Source organism: Ictalurus punctatus, chromosome 21 (assembly GCF_001660625.3).
Source record: "Ictalurus punctatus breed USDA103 chromosome 21, Coco_2.0, whole genome shotgun sequence".
NCBI lineage: Eukaryota > Metazoa > Chordata > Actinopteri > Siluriformes > Ictaluridae > Ictalurus > Ictalurus punctatus.
Window position 1 is genome coordinate 7988505 of NC_030436.2, and position 23500 is coordinate 8012004.

The 23500-nt window shown below is 37.6% G+C and overlaps 2 protein-coding genes across 5 annotated transcripts; both read left to right on the forward strand.

Moving 5' to 3' along the window:
• The first annotated feature begins 7058 nt into the window (after positions 1-7058).
• Positions 7059-10737, forward strand: aadacl4 (arylacetamide deacetylase-like 4). The gene is made up of 4 exons (XM_017450858.3): positions 7059-7346; positions 8667-8889; positions 8974-9037; positions 9653-10737. The coding sequence occupies exons 1-4, from the start codon at positions 7170-7172 to the stop codon at positions 10428-10430; spliced, it is 1242 nt and encodes a 413-aa protein (XP_017306347.1). The 5' UTR covers positions 7059-7169; the 3' UTR covers positions 10431-10737.
• A 511-nt stretch (positions 10738-11248) lies between these two features.
• cfap107 (cilia and flagella associated protein 107) lies at positions 11249-21928 on the forward strand. 4 transcript variants are annotated; one of them, XM_017450862.3, is made up of 5 exons: positions 12165-12252; positions 18436-18485; positions 18602-18712; positions 19969-20143; positions 21540-21928. In XM_017450862.3, the coding sequence occupies exons 2-5, from the start codon at positions 18462-18464 to the stop codon at positions 21776-21778; spliced, it is 549 nt and encodes a 182-aa protein (XP_017306351.1). In that variant the 5' UTR covers positions 12165-12252; positions 18436-18461; the 3' UTR covers positions 21779-21928. The 4 variants fall into 4 exon arrangements, with proteins under 4 accessions (XP_053530038.1, XP_017306349.1, XP_053530039.1 ...); XM_053674063.1 differs by lacking the exon at positions 18436-18485 and having other exon boundaries at positions 11249-12252; positions 18611-18712; XM_017450860.3 differs by lacking the exon at positions 18436-18485 and having other exon boundaries at positions 11253-12252.
• Positions 21929-23500: the final 1572 nt, after the last annotated feature.

The following is a 23500-nucleotide window of genomic DNA, read 5'->3' on the forward strand; positions in this document are numbered from 1 at the left end:
GAGCTATCATAACATTGTATGAAGTAGCCTATGCTAGCTAGCATCGAGAATTCATTCATTCATCGTTAGCTAACAGAACCTAATAATGAACTGATGAAAGCAAATTCAAATTTAGCTGATCATACAATTTGATGATGAATGATTTAACGTTATGTTAAGCCAAGCTGACGTAAAGGTTTACTGATGTTTGTTCGTTGAGGCCATGGAATAGTAACTTCTGTGTTAGCTATCTAAACTTTTTTTTTTTCCTTTTGCGTGGTTTTGACTTCTCATCAGGGCAATGATGAAATTAACTTTCAAAATTCTTAAAGATGAGGTGATCTTATCCTTATTAACATTAGCTAACATGACTAGTTGACTAGCTAACTGCTAGTAAACCTCACATATTTATTAAAGGTCAATTCAAACATGGCCGTGCCCATTGTATTTATAACAGAATTCCACATGAATGTACAGCTATTGTATTTCGCACTCTGGAAGTCAGTATTGTCTCAAAATGGCTCAAATTAACAATTTGTGACACCTTCAGTGATGTTAACGTTCCTCAATGTTACTGAACATATAAAAGACTGGTTAGCAGGAGGTGCTAACCACAAATTGAGTTCTATGAAGTCTTTTCTTGGTTAAAATGAGCAAAATTAGTTATCTAGCTAACATTAGCCGAAGCATAAACTTGTAATTTGACTAGTGAGAGCAACTTGTCATTCCCAGTCTCCAACCAGGAAATACCAAAGTAAACGCCCCCTCAACGTGAAATTCCTGCTCGTTAACTGGGGTGGTCTTCTCAACTATGGGTTCATTCTCAGTTTATGGACTGGAGTTAAATCAAAATGGCTGCGCACATCATCATCAGTAAATAAAGTAGCACTTCATACCTATACAGATCACTGTTTTAACAGGAAAATATACATCACTCATCAGTTAGCTGGCTAGCTTGTTGGCAAACATGGAGGTTTCCATTTCTGTGTACCAATTTGCCTACTTATAGTAAAAGTATGTACTCTTTTTGTGAAGAAAAAGTACATACTTTTGAGTGTGTAGCTTTGACATACTAACACATCATGTAATGGAAAAGAACGTTGTTACTCACACTTTAATCAGAAACACACTCCTTGTTGCATTTCAGCTTTTCTTCATTCATTATTCCTTATAGAATTTATACTATAATTAGTTATTGCTTACACTTGAATGCTGAAGACGCATCACAGACCCCTGCTGAAAAAAAAACAATAGAAACCCTCATAGAATTTGTAATGGTTATAATGGGAATTGTATTGGTTTTAATGGAAACCATAATGGTCCCTGTGAGTCTCTACTGGTAATTTGTTGCCTTCTATTGGTGGCATGCTATGTCTACTGGATACTATTAAGCACCAATAATGGTAATGGTTTTAATGGTTAGCTGATGGTTTGTAATGGTATTTGTAGTGGAAACCATTAGACTGTCTGTAATGGTTTCTATTGTTTTTCTTTTCAGCAGGAACATTACACTCATCCGCCATGACGCAAGAAGTTGTGGGCAGTATTATCTGAAATAGTGTCCACAGGCGCACATTTTGAAAATCTACCGAACATTCCGGGTACCTTTGGGATGCTTGTTTCAACATACTACGATTTGGGACAGACTCATTCTAATCTCGGAAACTATTTAGGATGGATAGTAGGCGCACTGGGACACAGCGCATGTTTTTTTCCCCACTGTATGCTGAATGCATCATTCCAACCTGTGAATTACTTTCAATTACAAGGTAAGTTAGCTAGCATGCCAGTCTTGGTGAGATTGCTAAGATTAACATTGGGTGAAAAATGGTTAGTGAAAACAAACCATTGTTGTTACTCCATAATGATTCTAAAGTTTGCTTATGTAAAGTGTGTTTTGGTTAGGTAGTGTTAGCTTAATTACATAATACTGTACTTATATTTTAAAGGAGCAATTTAAGGATTTAAACGGACTTCCTCTGTCCAGAGTGGGGCTTTACAGTACATCTTTGGTCTGCAACAGTGGCAGGCTGATATACTGCCTAATCTTTCAGTACACTCTACACCACTAGGAGTCAGTATAGAGATTTAAGAACATTGTTATATCAGTGAAGAAGACAATCTTTTCCACAGTAAGCTATTAAAATGGGTAATAAAGTAAGAAATTCCCATGATGATTTGAAAGTGAATTTAAAAATGTGAATTAACAGAGAGTGAATGAGTTTTAGAAATTACTTATTCACGTACCACATTGTCAATTTCAAACATTCAGTCTCACACCCTCTAGTGAGAAACTCAGATTTTAGCGCGGTCTTTTGCAAACCATGAAAATCAATTCCAGGTCAAAATAAAATTTCAAATGGTATAATACACATTTAAAGTAATAACATACAAATTCAGAGTTTTGTATTTAATGGCATGATTCCAACTCCATAAACCTGAAGCCTGCTTCTGTGTATTCATTCATCATCACACAGTCATCTGTTTTCACTAAAGCCAGGCCAAAATAATCCTGTAAAAAGGTGTTGAAGGATGTAATAACATGGCCCTGAGCTATGGGATATCAGTGACTGGCTGGGTGTCACTGACAGGCATGTTATTGAATGTTGTCGAGTGTTCCCGGGTATGTTGCGAATGTCACTATTAGATACTTTTCTCCAAAATCCTCAGCCAGCATTAAGATAAACCCCGCCAAAGCCTCCAGGCCTGGGCGAAAAGCACGATTTCCTCTGGCGGCTGAAGCCCCAGAACACGGGGACCTTTGTAAATACCTCTTAAACCTCCCAGACTGTAAATCCAGGAGCCAGCGCAGAGATTCCAGTCTGTGATTTTTGGCCCTGGCTCTCGGCTTTTACTGGGGAAAGCTGAATGGAGGACTGCTCGAACTGGAACAGCCGCACAATGGGCGCTTTGTACCGGCATGAGCTTCTTAGTAATGGCCCAGAGCCTCTCTGGAAAGGCTAAATGGTTGTCTAGTTGTGGAAAATGTGTCACGGTGAAATGTGCCTCACTGCAGATCTGCTTCTGGACAGACTTTTACAGAAACGAAGAAGTAAAGAAGCTCGTGAATTTGTTATCAAACAACAAGTATTAAAGCAAAAATAAAGGCAGATAAGGTTTGTGTAAGTTCTAACATTTAACATGTTCTATAGGAATCTGTACCATCATTTCAACCTGGCTACTGTAATTATTTCTGTAATTCAAAAATGATTAAAAAAAATAAAGATTTTCAAAAAACATTGTGTGTAATCCTGTTATCTATCTATCTATCTATCTATCTATATAATATAATATAATATAATATAATATAATATAATATAATATAAGCTGGAAGTGCATTTGCCTGTGCATGTATAGTGAAGGACAACCCATTTTCCTATTCAATAAATTAGAGTAATATTTAAAATTCACAAAATACAAAGCATTTGAAAAGAAACAGCATTCATAAACATAAATAATATTATAGATACTTTATAGTATTAATAACAGTTAACCCAGTGCATGTTTGCCAAAAAAAAAAAGACAAAAAAAATCAACATCAATTAGAAAGTGATCCAATCCTGCAGAAAAACAATGGACCTGGCAACTCGCCCTTGTGCGTATTTGCTACAGCGGTTGTCTTTCATCAGTTTCATCAGCGTGTCACTGCCATCTACAGATCAACAGTGAAAAGTTCAACATGGTAAACCAGGCACAGTTTGTCCTTTCTTCTTTTATTCTAAACAGAACACATTGCAAACACAGCACAGATATAAAACCTTTGACATAAATGTTCATTAAAAAAAAACTATTAGTTATGGGGATATTATATAATAGGCATGATTTCATATATGTACATATAAAGCATCTCAGATGGCACAACACATCGAAGCTACATAGGTAGAAGACCACAACAGTTTCCATTCCTGTCAGTCAAGAACAGGAATCTGAGGCTACAGTGGGCACAGACTGTTGAATTTTTTTTTCAGTCAGATGTATAGTTTTGGTGGTCCTGTGCCCAATGCAACCTTTAGCAGCAATAACTGCAACCAAATGCTTCCGATAACTAGATCAGTCTTTCACTTACTCTTAGGACTAGGACTTACTCCTATGATCATTAACTACGTTCGTCTTCGTTATGGTACCATACACCATATGTCCTGATGCAAAATGATGTGCACACTACGTTAATAGCGTAATTAATGGTGTGTCTGTGACGCACTTCAATAATGTGATTAAACAGGAATACTCCACATGTCTTAATTCGATTTGTGTTTACATCGAGAATGATTTTAGTCATATTAAGGTAATCTAAGGTAAGGTAAATTAAGTAAAGGTATAATAAAGGTAATATATAATATAATAAAGGTAAATTAAGTCAGTAATCGCTGATTACATGCTAGTTTCTTATGCAGTGTGTCGTCTTAAACGGGTTTATATCGGATTACTGTTGTCCCTGTAAACGTACTGAATGACTCCCAAAAGAAGGAACCGATTCTGAACAGCTGAAACGAGTCGTTAGTAATTCCAGACTTACTTCCTGTGCTAACCTACAGGTTTGTAAACCAGGCCCTCTGGTCTTCACCGGCTGCTAGCTAACAGACGGAGCTGAAACTTTGTACGGCAGTGGGCGTTTCCTTTTCAACAGACGCTTACAGCGGTAGACCAATCACAACAGACTGGGACATGTGACCAATCAGAGCAGAGTATGCGCTCTGAAAGGAGGAGTTTAGAACGAATACTTTAGAACTGATCATTGTACGAGTCGTTTTTGACACTGGGGGAAAAAGGTGGCGTGCAGTCTAAAAATGTTTTTTGACCTTGGATGCAAGTAAATTTATTGTTTGAGACGTTTAAAACAAAACTAGGCGTGTTTCAAAACCATAATAGGTGTGCTTTAAACAAGTCCCGTTTTAACTTCCTGAAGAAGTGCGCCATCCGGGTATTTCTCGCCTAGTGAGAATTCGGACATACCGAATGTGTGTAGGGCAGTTCGCGAGCTCTCACTTGAGCCTCTACTCATTCACCATAAACGCAGAAGAGAGGACACGAAGTTGTAACTTTGTTATTTAATTATCTCACTTTACAGCACAAAATATGAAGCTTCATTTCCTGCTGATAGAAAGGCTCTCTAAATGTAGTTAAATGTGTTTATTTTCCTGGGAGGGGGCGTGGCTAAATGCTAATCACAAGACCTTCCGTGTTTAGCAAAAGCGCCGGTTAAAACAAACAAACAAAATAATAGTGCGCGAATGTCTGGTATGATCTCTTGCAAAGTAATAATGTTACTATAGCGACATACAAGTTTATCAGTGTTTAAATATGATTTGTTAAAGGGTAAAAATATTGTACTATAGCACCATAGAAGCTTCTGAATGTCGAATACAGTTAGTTAAAAAGTAATATTACTGTATCAGTGTAATGATTTACAAGTTATTGTAACAATCTGCACACTATTGTTAATTTGGTCAGTTATTTGTTTATTTAGTTTTAGTCCTGTGTCAAATAGTTTTTTTGTTTTTTTTTTAAATCAGTATGCGAAATATACGTTGACTTTTGCCCAGATAAACTAGTTTGTGTAATGCAGATGTGTCCTTTAAACAGCACATGTACACAACACTTTAAATGCTATAATTCCCACAATGCTGTTCAGCTTTATGTGATGGATAATGCCATGAATGCCTTAACCCTGCTATTATGTTGGGGGGAAAAAGTTACATTCATTATATTCAGGGTGAAAATGACTTCTACAGTTTAAACACACACAGCAAAGAACAGCTTAAAACAGTGAACCTGTAAACAGTAATTATTTTCCATATACTAAATGCTAAGCAGAATTTTTTTTCTTTGATTATTACAGTCTTTGATGTGTCAATGAATAACAACAACATGTTGTAATTTGGATGCATTCATATTTTTTAACGCAGTGTCAGATTTAAAAACAAAAGCAAACTACTACTCAGGTCCATAAAGGATAAAAATGTCCATGTCAAAAAACGGTCATAGAAATATTATATATTCATATTTTTTTTCCACTTTCACTGACTTTGATTTTTTTACTGGCATCAGTTCTGATCATAATTACCAAACATTCATTCATTTTCAGAATTTTAACCTTTTAAACATCGGTTTCTTTACATAATGCAAAAATCTTCAAAGTTCAGGAACCTTCTTTGACTCGTATCATTTGTGATTTCCAGTACAAAATCATTTCTTTCATTCAGACTGTTCACACACATCAAATGTTCAGTACACATACAAACCACAACTCTGATATCCACACACACACACACACACACACAATTGTGCATCATTTATTCAGTGGTCTGCAGCGCTCTATAATACAGCAGAATCAGAAAACATGCCTGACATAGAACAGTAAATGTTCAGAGTTGCCAGATCTGCATGACAAAACCATTAATGGTTGATAAAAAATTAACCAAAACCCAAAAAGTGTTAAAAATCATGTTATACTTTTGTTTTTATTTATTACATGTGCATGTATATCTGTATACAATACATACATCACAAAATAAAATACCAGTCATCTAAAAAACAAATAAAATGATTAAATTGTTGGTTTTTTTTGTTGACCTTGTCAAGAAAATAAAAGCTGATTAACACAGAATGCATGATTTTATGCTTAAATGTGACCGGGATTAAATATTGCAGTTTGAATGGGTTTCAATGGGGACATTTTTGTCCTTAAGGTCCTAGGTGTATCTATTTTGTGTACCTAGTTTAAATAGATTTATGAAAGCAAATAAGGGTGAAATATGAAAATTACAACAAAAATACACACCTTTTGCAACATTTATGCTGTTTGAATAAACACAGACAAAATTATAAAAAAAACAAAACAAAACAAAAAGATCAACAAAGACAAAAATGTCCATAAGGACGCACAGGGGTTAATCAGTAAATTGGCTCTTTGTCCCACTGTAAAGCAGAAGTGGCAAAATCACTGTTGAAGGTGCAGTAAATTTATGCATTTAGCATTTCTGATTTCTGTCAGTATTAAGTAAACTTAGCTAAACATTCCATGTAACAAGCTGTTTAATAGTCCTGAACTTCTTTTTGCTCGATGTACTCTGTGCAGGTCATTTGGAGGAGGTCCATTGTGATTGTGCAAGACGTTAGATAACATCGACACAGTGCTATAAGATGGAAAGTCATGTTTGAACGGTTGAGTGTCTCGCCCCGATGCAGTCATGGACATAGGAACTGCGATTCTGATTATTGGTTTTGCTGCTCTGGCTGCAGCTTTTTGCTTGTTGGTGATCGGACTGGTGTTTTCCGAGGCGATGAACTCCGAAATTCCTCCTGGAGTTGGTAATCGTGGAAAACTTCACTTTGTGCACTGCTGGACGATGGGGATAGCAGTTGTGGTGAGTGTGTGTATGCAACTTGCTGAAGGTTTTTTAATTCCATAAATTCTCCAAAACTGGAATATACTGTATATAATGATTTCTTTATACAGTATATAAGCATGACATTTTGCATGCCTTTTCCAAATTGAATGTTATAGTTTAATCCAGTTATACATTAATCTGCATCTGAACCTTAGAAGTGTAGCATGATGTTTATCTTCAATTATCTCGGTTTGTATTTGTCCTACAGGGCAAGTTATTGAATAACTCAGTGAGTCAGACTGATTCGTGTTTAAAAACATGGGAACATTTCAAGGTCAAAACCATGTCCAGTCATTATCCTTTGATAAATTTTAGATTTATCTGCTAAAATCCATGGGATTGTGTAAAATAATAAATGCACCCGAAATGACACAGAATGGATTAATAACATCTCTACATCTTTCCCGTCAATAAATATGCCATTATCTATGAATATACATGAATATGCCAATAAAAAACTAATAAAAAAAAAAACACCCCTAAATGTCCTCTGAGCCTTATACCAAAGAACAGAAAGGGAAGTGATTCAGTGATAATCAACATTTTTACTAACGTAAAATTTTGTAACAGAGCTAGCTTATGACAAATAAAATACAGGTCTTTCATAATATATGGTGAATCGTCATATAATTCTTTTCATTATATACAGTTAGCAGAAATCTTATGTAAGCTAGTTAGCTAGAGAATGTAGCCCTTGATATTTTAGGGTGTGTCTCAGTCAGCTCCCTAGGTGGTGAATGAGTATATCGAGTACATGAGTTTGGGCATACCAAATATAGAACGTCCACTAAACTTAAAAATCGCTAACGTAAGTAATCATTTGAGAGCTACAACAACGATAACAAGGGAGTGAACGCTCCAGTGCACTGGAAGGATTTTGGGGTTGAGACAGACCTTAAAATGGCCGCCTCACTGATCGATGCCCTGACTACTGAACCAGGGAGCTGATTGAGATCCTTAGTTGTTGATGTTAATTAGCTAGCTAAGCTAACATTTCCTCGCTAACTAAAATTAACTGCTGACCAACATGGCTATTATTGACTACATAGCTCACTAACAGTAAGAAAAATACTAATCTGTTGTTGGCTAATGCTAGCTAAGCAAGCTAGCTAGCATTAGCCAACAACAGGTTGGTATATCATGCTAGCTAGCATGCTGGTTTTTTGGGGTCACAAATTTTCAATCAAGATTGCTAACTAAAAGGTCCATATGAAAGAAAGTTGAGAAATATGAAAGAAACCTAAGAAAGTTTAAGCTTAAATGGAATTTTGTGTTTTTTGATAAATCTTGTCTCAGGGTCGTATCCTGGAGCGCCTGGGTTTGTGTCATCAGGTACGTTTTAGTCGATGGTGTACGGATTGCATGATTGGCAATAAACGTCCCCCTCCTATTGGGCTTCGCATTAAAGATTCGACCTTTGCCGGAGTGCCAGTGAGGATCTACGAGCCCATGGTTTCAGAGCAGAAAAGACGAGGTCTCATGTATTTTCATGGAGGAGGATGGGTCCTCGGCAGCATCGGTGAGACAGACAGCTTGCTTGTTTGTTTGTTTTTTTGTTTTGTGTAAATGATTAGTAATGTCATCTTTTCTACACGTTTTTTAGACTTGTATGATGAAGTTTGCCGGCACATTGCAAAAGAGAGCGATACCGTAGTCGTGTCTGTTGGGTAAGAAACACAAGACGTCTCTTTTACAAAAAAATTTTTTTTTTCAAAAAATATATATGTAAGAATTTTGAAGAATGTTTAGAATGTACTTCTTTAAATCAATTCATTAATGTGTAGTAAAGAATTTTATTATACTGTAAATTTTAATTAAATTTAAATTAAAACAAGAATTTCTGAGTTTGAAAATTCTTTTGTTAAAATTGTGTCATGTAAAAAAAAATAAATATCCATTCATTTAATTTTTATGCCAAAAAGACATTCATTTTAGATTATAAATGATGTTTAATTTAGGATTCAAATTGTTTTATGCTTTTAAACATTTAAAAAATATATTTGTACGAATGTTTTATATAGTATAATTGTAACAGATATATAATTACATAATTGTATATTATACAATTTTTATATTATACTATTTTTCCCCCTAATAAAATAATAATATAATAACAAAAGAAAATGATATACAACTCATGTATGTTATTTTAAAGTGAATAGCTTTATGATTATTATTCAGTAATCATATATTGTGATATTTGTACTCTGAAATGAGTTTTGAAATGATTTATTAATTTGTTTATTATGAAAGCATAATAAAACATTGTGTTATCCTGGTAGCTACAGACTCGCTCCTGAGCACCGGTTTCCTGCCGCATTAGATGATTGCGAGCTTGCTACGCATCATTTCCTGTCTGTGGCAGCTGAGTTCAATGTGGACCCGCTCCGTGTGGCACTGGGAGGAGACAGTGCAGGCGGTAATCTGGCAGCCGCTCTCAGCCAGAGGCTGGCTACAAGCCCGGATGGGCATCTGCCGTCACCCTGTGGCCTTGTCCTCATCTACCCGGCTCTGCAGATGGCCGACTTTAACCTGCCCTCTTATCAGCAGAACCACGCTGTGCCTTTATTGTTCCGTGCACGTATGGTCTTCTACTTCCTCCAGTACCTAAATGGTGACATGTCTGTGTGCCAGGATGTGCTCGAGGGCAGACATGTTCCCGCCGAGCTAAAACTGCACTACAGCAAGTGGCTCGACCCCTCGAACCTCCCACCTGAATTCCAAGATGGCGCCCGAAAGCAGGTGGTGACAACCCACGATGGTGAAGTGTATCACATAGTTAAAGGTGGTCTCGAGACAGGGATTTCACCTTTGCTGGCTGAGGATGAAGTGCTCCGCCTCACGCCGCCCACTTTTATCCTGACTTGCCAGTACGACGTGTTGAGAGATGATGGGATTCTGTTCAGGAAGAGGCTGCAGGATCTAGGAGTCAAGGTCACATGGTATAACGTCCCTGATGGCTTCCATGGCATTATGAACTGCTTCAGCAAGGGTTGGCTGAGCTTCCCTGCTGCAGTCAAGGCCATGGAGCACATTGTCAGCTACATAAAGACGCTCTGAGGCCTGGAAGTTCTACTCTGTATTGTGTGTTATTAGCATAGGCAGGACTTTTGATGTGTTTTTCCATCATGGAGGAAACAACTGAAACCCTGTTTAATCCAAATTCACATATAAAGGGCTTTCAAGTTGTTGTCAATAATTGTTTATACAAAAACATGTAGCCTGTTCGGCTATACTGGTGTAGAAGCCAGAGTCTACAGTCTGATTAATGTGCAAAAATAGCTTTTGTATAAAGAGCATAGCAACGATTTCAACAAAGCTTGCATGTCATCATTCAAAGTAATAAATTGAGTATCCTTTTATAAAATATGAGCTTTCTTTGTCTCTTTGTTATGAAGCACTCTATAATTGAACTTGTTTACAGCCTGGAGGAACTCAATAGACCCAAACAACGCAGGGAAATCCTGTACAGACAGGTAAGTAAGTATTGGGTATTTTTTAATACAGGGTACTCTACTTACAATGGAGGTCTAAGGGCAGTACAGGGTACTTACTTACAACAGGCGTCTAATGGTAGCTATTGAACTCCATTAACTAAGATACTTACATAAATTATTTCATGGACGTGTGTTAATTAATGGAGTTCAATATCTGCCCTTAGACTTCCATTGTAAGTGAGTATTGAGTATTTTGTAGTACAAGGTAATGTACAATACTTACAATGGAGCTCTAAGGGCAGTACAGAGTACTTAATCATAATGGACGTCTAAGGGCAGCTTCTGAACTCCATTAACTAACATACTTGAATAAATTCTTTCTTGAAAGTGTGATAATTCTCCTTAAATTATCACACTTTCAGGACAGAATTTATGTAAGTATGTTAGTTAATGGAGTTCAGTAGCTGCCCTTAGACTTCCATTGTAAGTGAGTATTGAGTATTTTGTAGTACAGGGGAATGTGTCAATTCTTGTCTGTGGTAATCACACGTAGGGGGGAAAAAAATGCTTGCACTGGTTAATAATACATTCATTGAAATATTACATACATGTGATAAGCCATGAACATTGTGGTGACATAAAAGCATAAATAAAAATAGACACAGCACATAAATGCTCTTACATTTGTCTCGTGTTAAATTGTCAGAAAAATATGAACTGGAGACTGTGAGCCATTCTCATTTGGCAGCGATCCAAATGCAAAAAGAAATGTGCAAGCTTCTACAGTGCATGCAAAAGTTTGTGCACCCTTTAGGACAAAATGGCTGACAAAAATTACTTCTTCTAACAATTAATGTGTTTTAGATTGCCTATTGTGTAAATTGTGTATGTTAAGATAATATTAGTCAAAAAAAAAACTGATATCACTTAAAAGTTAGCACCTCCCATTTTCTGTTCGTCCTCTGTATATTTGTATGTCTATTTTTTAAAAAAAAAAAGATTCTGTATTAAACATTATTTTGGCTCCTTAACATTAACATTACTATTTTATGCCTATCATGAAGAAGTTTTGTTTTGTTTTTCTGACTGTGTATATACTCATCTACTTCCCCGGCCTTGCAGACGAATCCTCTTTAATAAATTCAAAGTGAAATTCATTGTGAGGAATCTGAGCTTAATTCTTAGTAAGTGTTTGACGTTTCTATAGTAACAGACCCCTCCTTCCTCCCCCCTGCTGTGACTGCGATACAATGGAGCTGCTATCATTTCTCTCCTCAATCCGAATGTAAACGTAGCGGCGTTTCTGTTGCATGAGAAGACAGTGAAGGTGCATCATGCAGAAAAAGGACGTGGTGGATGGTAAATGGAAGCAGCTGGGCTGGAGGATTGAGCAGAAATACTCTGACAAAGTGCTCGTAGGCAACTGGGCCGAGGAGAGACTGCAGGTATCACTTTACTCCTGCTGTTACATTAATTCAGTGACACAAAAACTTCAAAGATGAAATGTAATGTAATAACGTGTTAATGGCATTATTGTGAATTCATTTTTCCAGCTGTTTTGGGAGCATAATATAGACTTTGAAAACTAAACTAAGATACAGAACAGTTATGTTTAAATGACATACTACCTTTACAAATGTACACATTTAATTTAATAGATATAGAAATAACATTCATTTAACTTTACAAGTCTGTTACCTTGCATTGTTCCTGGTAACATAGAATAGTATGTTTATAAGGAAATGTAATATAATGATCAAACTTAATTTTACTCCTAGAAAGAAAATGTTTAAAAATAAAATAATTTGCCACTAGAATAGCACAAATTCAACTTTGACATGATCAAAAATGTGTATAAAATTAGAATAGAATTGCTATAAAAATTGTTGCTGTTTGATGAATTACTTTCAGCTAACTTAATACTTGCAATTCTCAAAGTTTTTTATTATTCAAAGAACATGCTGTAACAATTATGTTTATTATTGTGTTTAGCTTAAAAATTGTGTTTCTCTTTTGCTCCTTTCAGCAGGCAAAGAACCTTTAACTATCCATATAACCATTGGCGTATGACATATTTACAACCCCAATTCAGAAAAGGTTGGGACAGTATGGAAAATGCTAATAAAAAGAGGAGTGATTTGTAAATGTACTTTGACTTGTATTTAAACAAAAATGTATATAGACAAGGTATTTGATGTTTTACCTAATCAACTGCATAGGTTCTTGAAGGTAAACATTTATTTTGAAAATGATGCACGCAATACGTTCCAAACAATTTGGGACAGGGGCAATTAGGACTAATAGCAATGTGACATGTTGAAATAAGGAGCTGATGTGAAACAGGTGAGGGAGTCGTCTAATCATAGTATATAAGGAGCCTCCAAAAAAGGTCTAGTCCTTTAAGAGCGAGAATGGGTCGAGGCTCGGTAATCTGCCAACAGATGCATCAGAGAATAATCCAACACTTTGAGAAGAACACTTCTCAAAGACAAATCGGTAGGATTTTGGGCATTCCACCTTCTACACTGCACAATATAATTAAAATATTCAAGTCTGGTCAAACCTCAGTACATAAAGGGCGAGGCCGAAAACCACTTCTGAACACGCATGATCTCCGATCCCTCAGACGTCACTGTCTTAAAAACCGTCAGGATTCTGTAATGGATATCCTGACATGGGCTCAGTACTTTAGTAAGCCTTTGTCAGTCAACACCATACGCCGCTGCATCCACAGATGCAAGTTAAGGCTTTACTATGCAAAGCAAAAGCCAAACATCCCCACTGTCCAGTAGCTCCGCCCACTTCTGTGAACTCTCATCTGAGACGGACAGTAGCACAGTGGAATCATGTTTTGTGGTCCGACGAGTCGACATTTCAAATAGTTTTTGGACAAAACAGCTGTTGTGTTCTCCGGGCCAAAGAGGAAAAGGACCATCCAAGTTGTTATCATGTGGTTATCATCATCATATGGTATGGGGGTGTGTCAGTGCCTATGTCATGTATATCTTGCACATCTGTGAGGGCAGTATTAATGCTGAAAGATATGTACACATTATAAATATATGCATAGGGTAACGGAGTCCCCGTATAATTGCACAGTTGAAGAAATGCATAATGGATGAATGGGGGAAAATTCTGCTTGTTAAACTTAACCAGTTGGTGTCTTCACTCAGTGCCCAAATGCTTATTAAGTATTATTAAAAGAAAGGGTGATGTTACACAGTGGTAAACAGTTGACTGTCCCAACTTTTCTGGTGTGTATTGCAGTTATCAGATTTGAAATGAGTGTATATTTAAAAAAATAAATTAAATCCACAAAGTAAAACATCAAATAATGTGTTTTCAATATAGTACAGGGTGAACTGAATTTTCAAATGACTTTTTTTGTTGTTTTTTTTGTTACATTTTCCATACTGTCCCAATTTTTTCGGAAATGGGGTTGTACCAGTACAACATCACAATATACATCAGAAAATCTTCATGTAATACCTTTTTGGGTTTGTCCCACTAGAGGAATCGTTAAAGGAGCCTATTCAGAAAACTTGATCGATCAACCATCCAAAAGAACTTCAAAGAATCTTCTTTTCTGTGTTTTTAGAATTAAACACAGTTTAGTGACGTGCAAATATCCCATTCATCCTTTCTGCATGCTTTCTTTTCTGCTGCATTCTTCCTTGTCTTAGTCTGTTTTGTAGCCTGCTCTTGGCAATGTTGTAAAGCCAAACATTTTGTTTACATATCAGTTTTACCTAGCTGTCACTTCCACCAGATGTATCTATAACTCTGCTTATGTTGTATTTCATCAAGTTAGCACTTCATGTTCATTTCTTGTTTATTTCTAGCTTAACCCGTGCAAATCTTCAGGCAGGAATGCCTCTTTGCATAGGAGCTTCCTGATTGGTTATTACAGCAGTATTATTTAAATTTCTCCCACCAGAATGTACACTATGGAAAAGATTGCGTGTCAGAGCAAAAAAAAACAAAAAAAAAAAAACAATTACACCATGTGAAACAATGTGAAACTGTATTGCTTTTCATTAGTGACATTCAGCAAATGTTACACACTGAAACATTTAATAAGTGACAATTGCTTGCATCGCAAGTTTATGATTATTGTGATTACAGCTCCCTAAAGCTTTTATGACTCCACAATGTTTATCGAATTGCACCTCTCAAGATCGCTAAACCATGCAGAAATGAGAAAATTAAATCTATAAATTTTACATACAACTCATAGAAACACAAGTAGTATATATAAAGTGAATAAATAAGCAAAATAGAGACACCATTCCAGCTTTTAGTTTGTTATACTGTTTATTTACAAAGTAGGAACACATTTGGCAAGAGGCGTCATTATTTTAATGGCAAATAAAGTGTTGCTTTTACAAGAACTTAACAAATTTAATAAGCAAAATGCTGACATGTCTCTAATCTGACTGTTATTCTGTCTAAGCATCTTGCTCCTGCAAAATACATTATTCATCTATTTCTAATTTCCTCATTTCCAATTAAAAATAACATAAAAATGGTTATTAAAAAAGCATTATGTATTTCAAAAATGTCAATAAGGTTGTTCTGAATTTCCTTGGAGGTCCAAATAGTTGTCTTGGGTCTTTGTCTTTATTTGGAAGAAATCATTTCCTGTTTGTTTCACGTGCACATTTATTTACGTTCAGTCACAATCACCAGCCCAGTCACAGTTGTCTGCTGTTCTTGCAAACAGTTGATCTCCAAACTCACACGGTGTGATTCAAACCCTGATAGGGCAAGATTTCCTTCAGCAAGACTCGAGATCTTTGCAAAAGTGATTAGAGGTGTGCAATTAAGCTGACTCAGCACAGCTGGGGTGTTTAAATAGTAGACAAATAGCACTTCCCTGGCCGACTGTTCATACCGCTCAGAGAGAAAGATGTGCTGGAAAAACAGCAGCGATCGATAAGGCTGCTGATCGTGCACTTCGATTGCTGAGTGCTGCCATTGGGCCATTTCTTTTTTTTTAACCACTTTTACACTTGGCTATCAGTGTATCTATCTATCCTTCTATCCTTCTATCCTTCTATCTATCTATCTATCTATCTATCTATCTATCTAAACTTCAGGGATATCAGTCTGTCCAATGAGGAAGCATAAGTGATTGTGAATCAGTTTCACCTGCTTTGGTGCAAATGAAAGTGACAACAAGTGCACTGGAGAGGCAATAGCAAGACAACCCCCAAAAAGGGAATGGTTTTGCAGGTGGTGGCAACAGACAATTGCTCTCTCCTTATCCTTCCTGACTGACCTGGCTCTAGTTTTGTGTTTCGTTCGGGTCCTTGTCACTACTTGTAGCATGGGGCAGTTCCTGCAACCCAATTAGGTTGCACAGGTAGTCCAGCTCCTCCAGGATGACACATCCATATGTGCCATTGCAAGAAGGTTAGGTGTATCTCCCAGTACAGTTTCAAGAGCATGGAGGAGATACAGGGAGATGGGTCATTACACACGTAGAGTTCAAAAGGGGCGTAGAATGGCAACAACCCAGCAGCAGGACCTGTATCTGTTCCTTTGTACAAGGAGCAACAGGAGGAGCACTGCCAGAGCTCAACAAAACGACCCCTAGTAGGCTACTGGTGAGCGGGTTTCTGACCAAACTGTCAGAAACAGACTCCATGAGGGTGGCATGAGGGCCCGACATCCTCTAGTGGGACCTGTGTTCATAACCCAGCACGATGGAGCTCGACTGGTATTTACCAACATCATCCAGCATGACTGGTTTGGCAGTGGGTCACTGATGGTCTGGGGAGGAATATCCTCATAGGGTTGCACTGATGTCCACGTGCTAGCCAACGGTAGCCTTACTGCCCTTAGGATGAAATCCTCAGAGCGATTGTCAGACTTTACGCTGGTGCAGTGGGCCCTGGGTTCCTCCCGGCCTCATGTGGGCAGAGTGTGTAGGCAGTTTCTGGATGATGAAGGCATTGATGCCTTCCCTCATGTTCCCCAGACCTGAATCCAATTGAGATTATCTGGGACATTATGTATTAGAGCATCTGAAGCCACCAAGTAGCACCACAGACTGTCCAGGAGCTCCATGATGCCCTGATCCAGGTCTGGGAGGAGATCCCTCAGGACACCATCCGCCATCTCATCATGAGCATGCCCAGATGTAAGGAGTGCATACAGGCATGTGGGAGCCATACACACTACTGACATACATTGAGTTGCTGTGATGAAATTCATACATGTTGGATCAGCCTGTAATTTAAAATTTTTACTTTGATTTTCGGTGTGATTTTGAATCCAGCCCTCAATTTGTTGATAATTTTGGCTTCCATTGACCAATGTCACATCATTTTGTTCTCAACTAATTACATGATGTATGTAAATACTTTCAACTTGAATATTTCATTCATCAAGATCCAATGTGTGAGATAAGTGTTCCCTTAATTTTTTTGAGCAGTATATATAAACCCAGCAATATCTCTCCTTTTTCAGGAGACTGTTTTTAAAAGATAATTTTGTAAAATACAAATAAGTTTTACAGATCTTTATTGGAAAGGGTTTAAACACTGTAAACACTGAACCATAAAGAATTATTGCACATGCACTTGTGGAACACTCCTAAAGACACGAACAGTTTACAGGCGGTAGACAATTAAGGTCACAGTTACAATAAGTTAGGACAGTAACGAGACCTTTTTACTGAAGAAAGTTGCCTAGATTGGCTGCTCACCTGCGTGAACATGCCATAGTCCTGCTGCAGGGAGGCTTGAGGACTGCAGATGTGGCCTGAGCAATAAACTGCAAGGTCTGTAATGCAGGATGCCGGAGACAGGAAGGACAGCTAATCGTCCTTGCAGTGGCAAACCACGTGTCCCCCAAGACGTGATCGAGAACTTGCAAATGCCTTGGTGGAAGAGTGGGGGAACATCTCACAGCAAGAACTGACAAATCTGGTGCAGTATGAGATGCATTGTAGTACTTAAAGCGGTCGGTGGCCACCAGATACTGACCTCTACATTTGATATTGAATCCCCCCCCTTTGTTCAGGGACTCATTAATCCATTTCTGTTCATCAAATGTCTGTGAAAATTGTTCAGTTAATGTCTCAGTTGTTGAATCTTTTTTTATGTTAATACAAATATTTACACATGTTAAGAAATTTGTTGGGAATGCTGAGTGTATATATATATATATATATATATATATATATATAAAATACTCCACAAGAGCTCTGAAGGTGTGCTGTGGTATCTGGCACCAAGACGTCAGCAGCAGATCCTTCAATTCCTGTAAGTTGCGAGGTAGGGCCTCCATGGATCGGACTTGTTTGCCCAGCACATCCCACAGATACTCGATTGAATTGAGATCTGGGAAATTTGGAGGCCAAGTCCATGACATGAACTCTTTGTCATGTTCCTCTAACCATTCCTGAGCAATTTTTACAGTGTGGCAGAGCACATTATCCTGCTGAAAGAGGCCACTGCCATTAGGGAATACTGTTACCATGAAGGGATGTACTGCAACAATGTTTAGGTAGGTGGTACGTGTCAAAGTAACATCCACATGAATGCCAGGACCCAAGGTTTCCCAGTAAAACATTGCCCATAGCATCACACTGCCTCCACTGGCTTGTCTTCTTCCCATAGTGCATCCTGGTGCCATCTTCTGGAGGATGTCCTTCATGCGACCACTTTTGGTAGGTACTAACAACTGCATAGCAGGAACACCCCACAAGACCTGACGGTTTGTAGCTGCTCTTTATTTGGAGATGATCTATAATTGTGCGTGTGTGTGTGTGTGTGTGTGTGGCAGTTCTCTCAGGAATGTAAGACAGTAAACAGCAGCTATAGGCTGGACTTCAGGCCTCAGACGGATCACAGGCCGGATGTGATCGTGAGACAGACGGCGCTGCGTAGATCTGAGGTTTGAGTCATGTGATAAAAATGTACATGATCATGTGATTAAAAATACACACAAGCATGATGAAAAGGAATTTTTGCTCATAATGCTGCATTCATGTCATGTGAGAGGACGGGAAAACTTCCCATTCTAACTCGAAAGCATTCGCACAGTTCATTTCATTTACTAGATAAAGCTGGTGGATGTTGTTTTTAATCAAAAATGATCTTGCATTAGAATAAAGCTGTGTATGTTACACATCTCTTTCTAAGTAGGTTGTGAAATTTCAGTTGAAACCAGAATTTATTTCCTTGGATTTGGAGAACTCGGGGCTGAAACGTCCAAACAGAGACGTCATCATGAATTTTCCCCAGCACGAAAGTGATATTTACGGTTATTTCTATATGACATAAATTCAGCATACTGCACATTAGCATTACTAGTGAATGTCATCATAGCTGTTATAATGTTTGACTATTTATGTCGCTTGCTAATGCACACTCATTAGCACATTTTATAACAGGTCATCCAGTGTCCTTTTCGAAAACAACAAAAAAGTCACATCCATCAAATTATCTCTATATCAGAAAAGCAGATATCAAATACTATAATCTCATCCATCTATCCATCCATTTTCTGTACAGCTTATCCTACACAGGTTTGCGGAAAGCCTAGGGGACTCAGGGCACAATCGCACACACTCTCGCACACTATAGACAATTTAGAAATGCCAATCAGCCTACAATGCATGTCTTTGGACTTGATGAGGAAACCAGAGTACTGGAGCACGGGGAGAACATGCAAGCTCCGTGCACACAGGGCGAAGGTGGGATTCGAACCCTCAACCCTGTGCTTCTGGGGTTTCCTCTGGGTACTCTGGTTTCTGTTCTTCTGCCTTGTACCCCAAGTTCTCTGGTATAGGCTACAGGCTCCCCTGCAACCCTGTGTAGGACAAGCGGTACGGAAAATGGATGGATGGAAGTGATAGCAGATATCACTAAGTCGAGTCTTATGACAGATTACATAGAGTGTTATAAAACTTAAAAAGATGTAATAAAACTAGAACACACACAGAGAGAAGACTGACAAAAGCTGTCAACACAGTTACACCTCGTTACAGTTTAACATCTTCTATAACATGTTTATGATATTTCAGTCTTATGCAGGGTTCAATTAAAGTGATCCCTTATTTTCTTAAATGTCATGGAATGAGCTGGACATCAATGTGGCTTAAAATAAAACAATTATTCCTAATTTATTTGTGTCGTCCATGTGTTCAGGGTCTTCCAACCAGACTCCTCTTCTCCCATCATAACACGCCTGCCTCACATTACCTGGTCACTCTCTATGACGAGTCTTATGGTCCATGTAGCTCCTCTGGCCTTCCCAAGCTCCGCACCTGGCACACTGACAAGATGGGTTGGGTCCCTGAGAAATCAGACCATCCGCTTCATGGTATTAACCCTTATATCGTGTTCACTACTTACCACCATGGATATGAGTTTATATCTGAGTTTATAGCCAGTTCTATCCAGTTTATAACCAATAATTTTCATTTCAATCGTTAACACTACAAACATTAGAGTAACAGGTATAAGGCTATTATAAGGCTACATGAAGCCCACATAAGCCATACTTGACAGCTGACATACACTTACATTAATAGCGATAAGTACATTTTAATGTCAAGTTAACATAACACGAGTCTACTGACATAAGATCATGTGACATGTTAAGACACTTTCTAGAACGATGCATGTTAGAACGTCATGACAGCTGAGGACCTCTACTATATCATAGACATATGATGGTAATAATGTGACATAGTATCAAACATCTAAACCATACATTCAGGGTTGGATTCTGTCATTAGAGTGCCATGACATACATCATAAGCTTTAATAACAATAGTGCTAGTTTCCTCATTCATGGTGAGGAAACTATACATAGTTCGTTATCATTATGCATAGTATAATGGCTTTGGCATAAGTATTTATAACAAATTGTATAAGATATATCAAACACACTTTAGAGAAAATATACATACTGTAGCTCTGACATTAGAATATCATTTGCACACTTATAACCTTCACTATGTTATAAAGGAGGTATTCATATGGAAGATGTTTTACCTTTGAGCTTTAAAGTTGTCATGTTAACCTTATGTCACTTGAACCAATGTCACTTCACATTAAAATTGACAAAAGCAGCTGATATGGCAGTCGATGTTTGTTTGTAATGCTTCTTTATAAAATGCTAATGTAGGTTTATATCAGTGGTCATGATGGGCTAATATAGGAGTCGTGTCACTCTATGAACACCTTTCTTAAGTAAGCTATTACACAATATATATCATAATAGATAAAGCCGTCTCACGTGAATGGGAATAAGAAATTGTGCCATTTGACACACCCTTTTCTTTTTCAGTGATCTGATATGTTGTTGTATTGGTATTTAATGCCCCACTTCAAATTTTAAAGTGGGGCCATTTGTACTTGGCATAAAGGTTAAATAATCTCACGAGTGTGTCTTTGTGCATGCACCGGAAGAGTAACTTTTCCTAATATGTCGTAGATGACATGTTATTCAAGGACTCTATAGTGGACTATCTGTAAAGTTGTGAAATTTGTTGTGTTGTCGCTTGCTTTCTGTTGCAAGTAGCAGTAGTTAAAAATTACGAGAGAATACGCTCCAAATCTGTCGGCGAGCTAATTAATGATTGCAGTACAGAACAGCTGAGTCCTGAGTCCTGCTCTCCTCCTCCTTCCTTCTCCCTCTTTCTCATTCTCCTTCACACACACACACACACACACACACACACACACACACACACACACACACATATTCCCAGGCCCGCCGACCAACTACGGTCTGACAGAGCTTTGGCGAGCGCAGCTGGAGAAGCAGCGGGCGGGGTCGCACATGCTCAGTATGTACAGAGCGGCGTATCCAGCGCACCCCACAGATGCATTCTGTCAGCCTCGGCATGCCAGAGTGCCACGCCTGACCTCCATCAGAAAGAACGACCTGGAAATAAACCACAGGCCAGGAAATGTTGCTAGACCAATGTCACCCCTGCCATGTGTGTAACCCTGCCTTTGTCATATTTATTGTTTGGAAAAAATGCACATATATGTCATATTAGTAATTCTAAATAGCATCTATATACATCTTAATAAAGAAAAAGATATCGTACATATTGTCCATGCTGTTATTTAACAGACTTACTTTTCCAGGGATATGGAATTTTGAGAACTTCTAGGCTAGATTTTGAGTTAATTCATTCATTAAGGTTGGAGTCACCGCTACCACCAGCAGGTGGGACTTGATTATTTCACATCCTAAAGGGTTTTATTTCTCTTAAATCACAGCAATTTACCAATGAATAGCAACAGTTATTGCTATGTTTAATGTTGTAGAATGTCCGGGAGACAAGTAAGTTCATTATTTACAGTATATTATAGCATCTATAAACAATATTTTCACTTAACAGCCTCTCAAAAAACCCCAACTTGTCTTGTTACCAAGCAACCACCACAAAAGTCCTTTGTCCTGAAGACTTTCCCATGGTGGAAAAAACACTGACACTGGAGACTCATAAATGTTAACTATATATGTTAAATAAATGTCTACTTTCAGAAATCTTCCCAATATCAATGATTATATGAACAGTTCCACTAATTTGACTGGTCAAGCGGTGTTCCAAGAGTGTTTATATTTCCTATAACCACACTGGGACGTTTCAGTGTGTGTATCACTCCGCTCATCTGTGTTCGCAATGTAAAATTCCACTTCCTGGTTCGGAATGGTTACTACAGTAGTGTTAGCATCATCATAAGCAGACATGGCAAATTTTGGTTTAAAATATTTAAGCTTGTCAGTTGAAGATGAAAAGGAAGAAGGGAAGCTAATTGCACCAGAAGCACCTTTAACAGGAATGTACAAATTAATATGAGCTAGTTAGCCAACATTATATAAAGAGCGTAGTTTCTTCTGCACCTATTTCCGCTAATGAAGCAAAAAATAACCAACATTTGGTCATATTCTGTCTGAAATGCCACTTGCTCTTTATTAATTTCTTTATACAAAGCAATATCACACTATGTTATCTAAGCCCAAAAAATGTGTATGATGTATAATTATGCAATATGTCCCAAGCAAGAGTGCAGTTATACTGAATATATGCACAGCTGTGATGTCCTACGGCACTCACACTGCGGGATCATGCCTACGGCTGAATCACAGCCGTGATGGTATTGGCTATCACTGCACTCTTGTTTGTGCCATATTGCTTAATTACACATTTTTATTTGTTAGATAACACTTGAAAAAAAATCTATTTATAATTAGGTTTAGATTATGTGGTGTGTTCACCATACAAGATGCCATGAATGAGTTGTTTCTATAGAAATGATAATGCATTAGAACATGAGCATTAATATAAACCTGCGATTTGCCTTACACCCAGAACTTCTGTCAGAGTCATTGTTATTGAAAATTAATCAATCAAAATCGAGAATTCAACAGCGCTGTATTACTGTATAAAATGGATTATTATGCACAAAAAAGTGCATTTTAACATGTTTTTTTATAATATATTGTTCTCCTTGGGTATCCCCAACCACATTTTATGTTATCTTACTATTCTGATAGTTTGTGCAACATTTGTGCTGATTTGTGGCAAAAAAATGAACAAATGCAGATTTTTAATGTTTAATTTCTTTTACATTCTGTATTTATGGATGTCACTCTAGACCCCATCAACAGCAGAAAGCCTTATTTGTTTGTTTCTACATTTGTGAAACATTGATT

Coding starts and splice junctions, on each gene's coding strand:
- aadacl4 (XM_017450858.3), top strand. CDS start 7,170: ATGGACATAGGAACTGCGATTCTGATTATTGGTTTTGCTGCTCTGGCT. Junction 7,347..8,666: donor CGATGGGGATAGCAGTTGTG/GTGAGTGTGTGT, acceptor ATCTTGTCTCAG/GGTCGTATCCTGGAGCGCCT. Junction 8,890..8,973: donor ATGGGTCCTCGGCAGCATCG/GTGAGACAGACA, acceptor CACGTTTTTTAG/ACTTGTATGATGAAGTTTGC.
- cfap107 (XM_017450860.3), top strand. CDS start 12,142: ATGCAGAAAAAGGACGTGGTGGATGGTAAATGGAAGCAGCTGGGCTGG. Junction 12,253..18,601: donor GGGCCGAGGAGAGACTGCAG/GTATCACTTTAC, acceptor TGTGTGTGGCAG/TTCTCTCAGGAATGTAAGAC. Junction 20,144..21,539: donor ATCAGACCATCCGCTTCATG/GTATTAACCCTT, acceptor ACATATTCCCAG/GCCCGCCGACCAACTACGGT.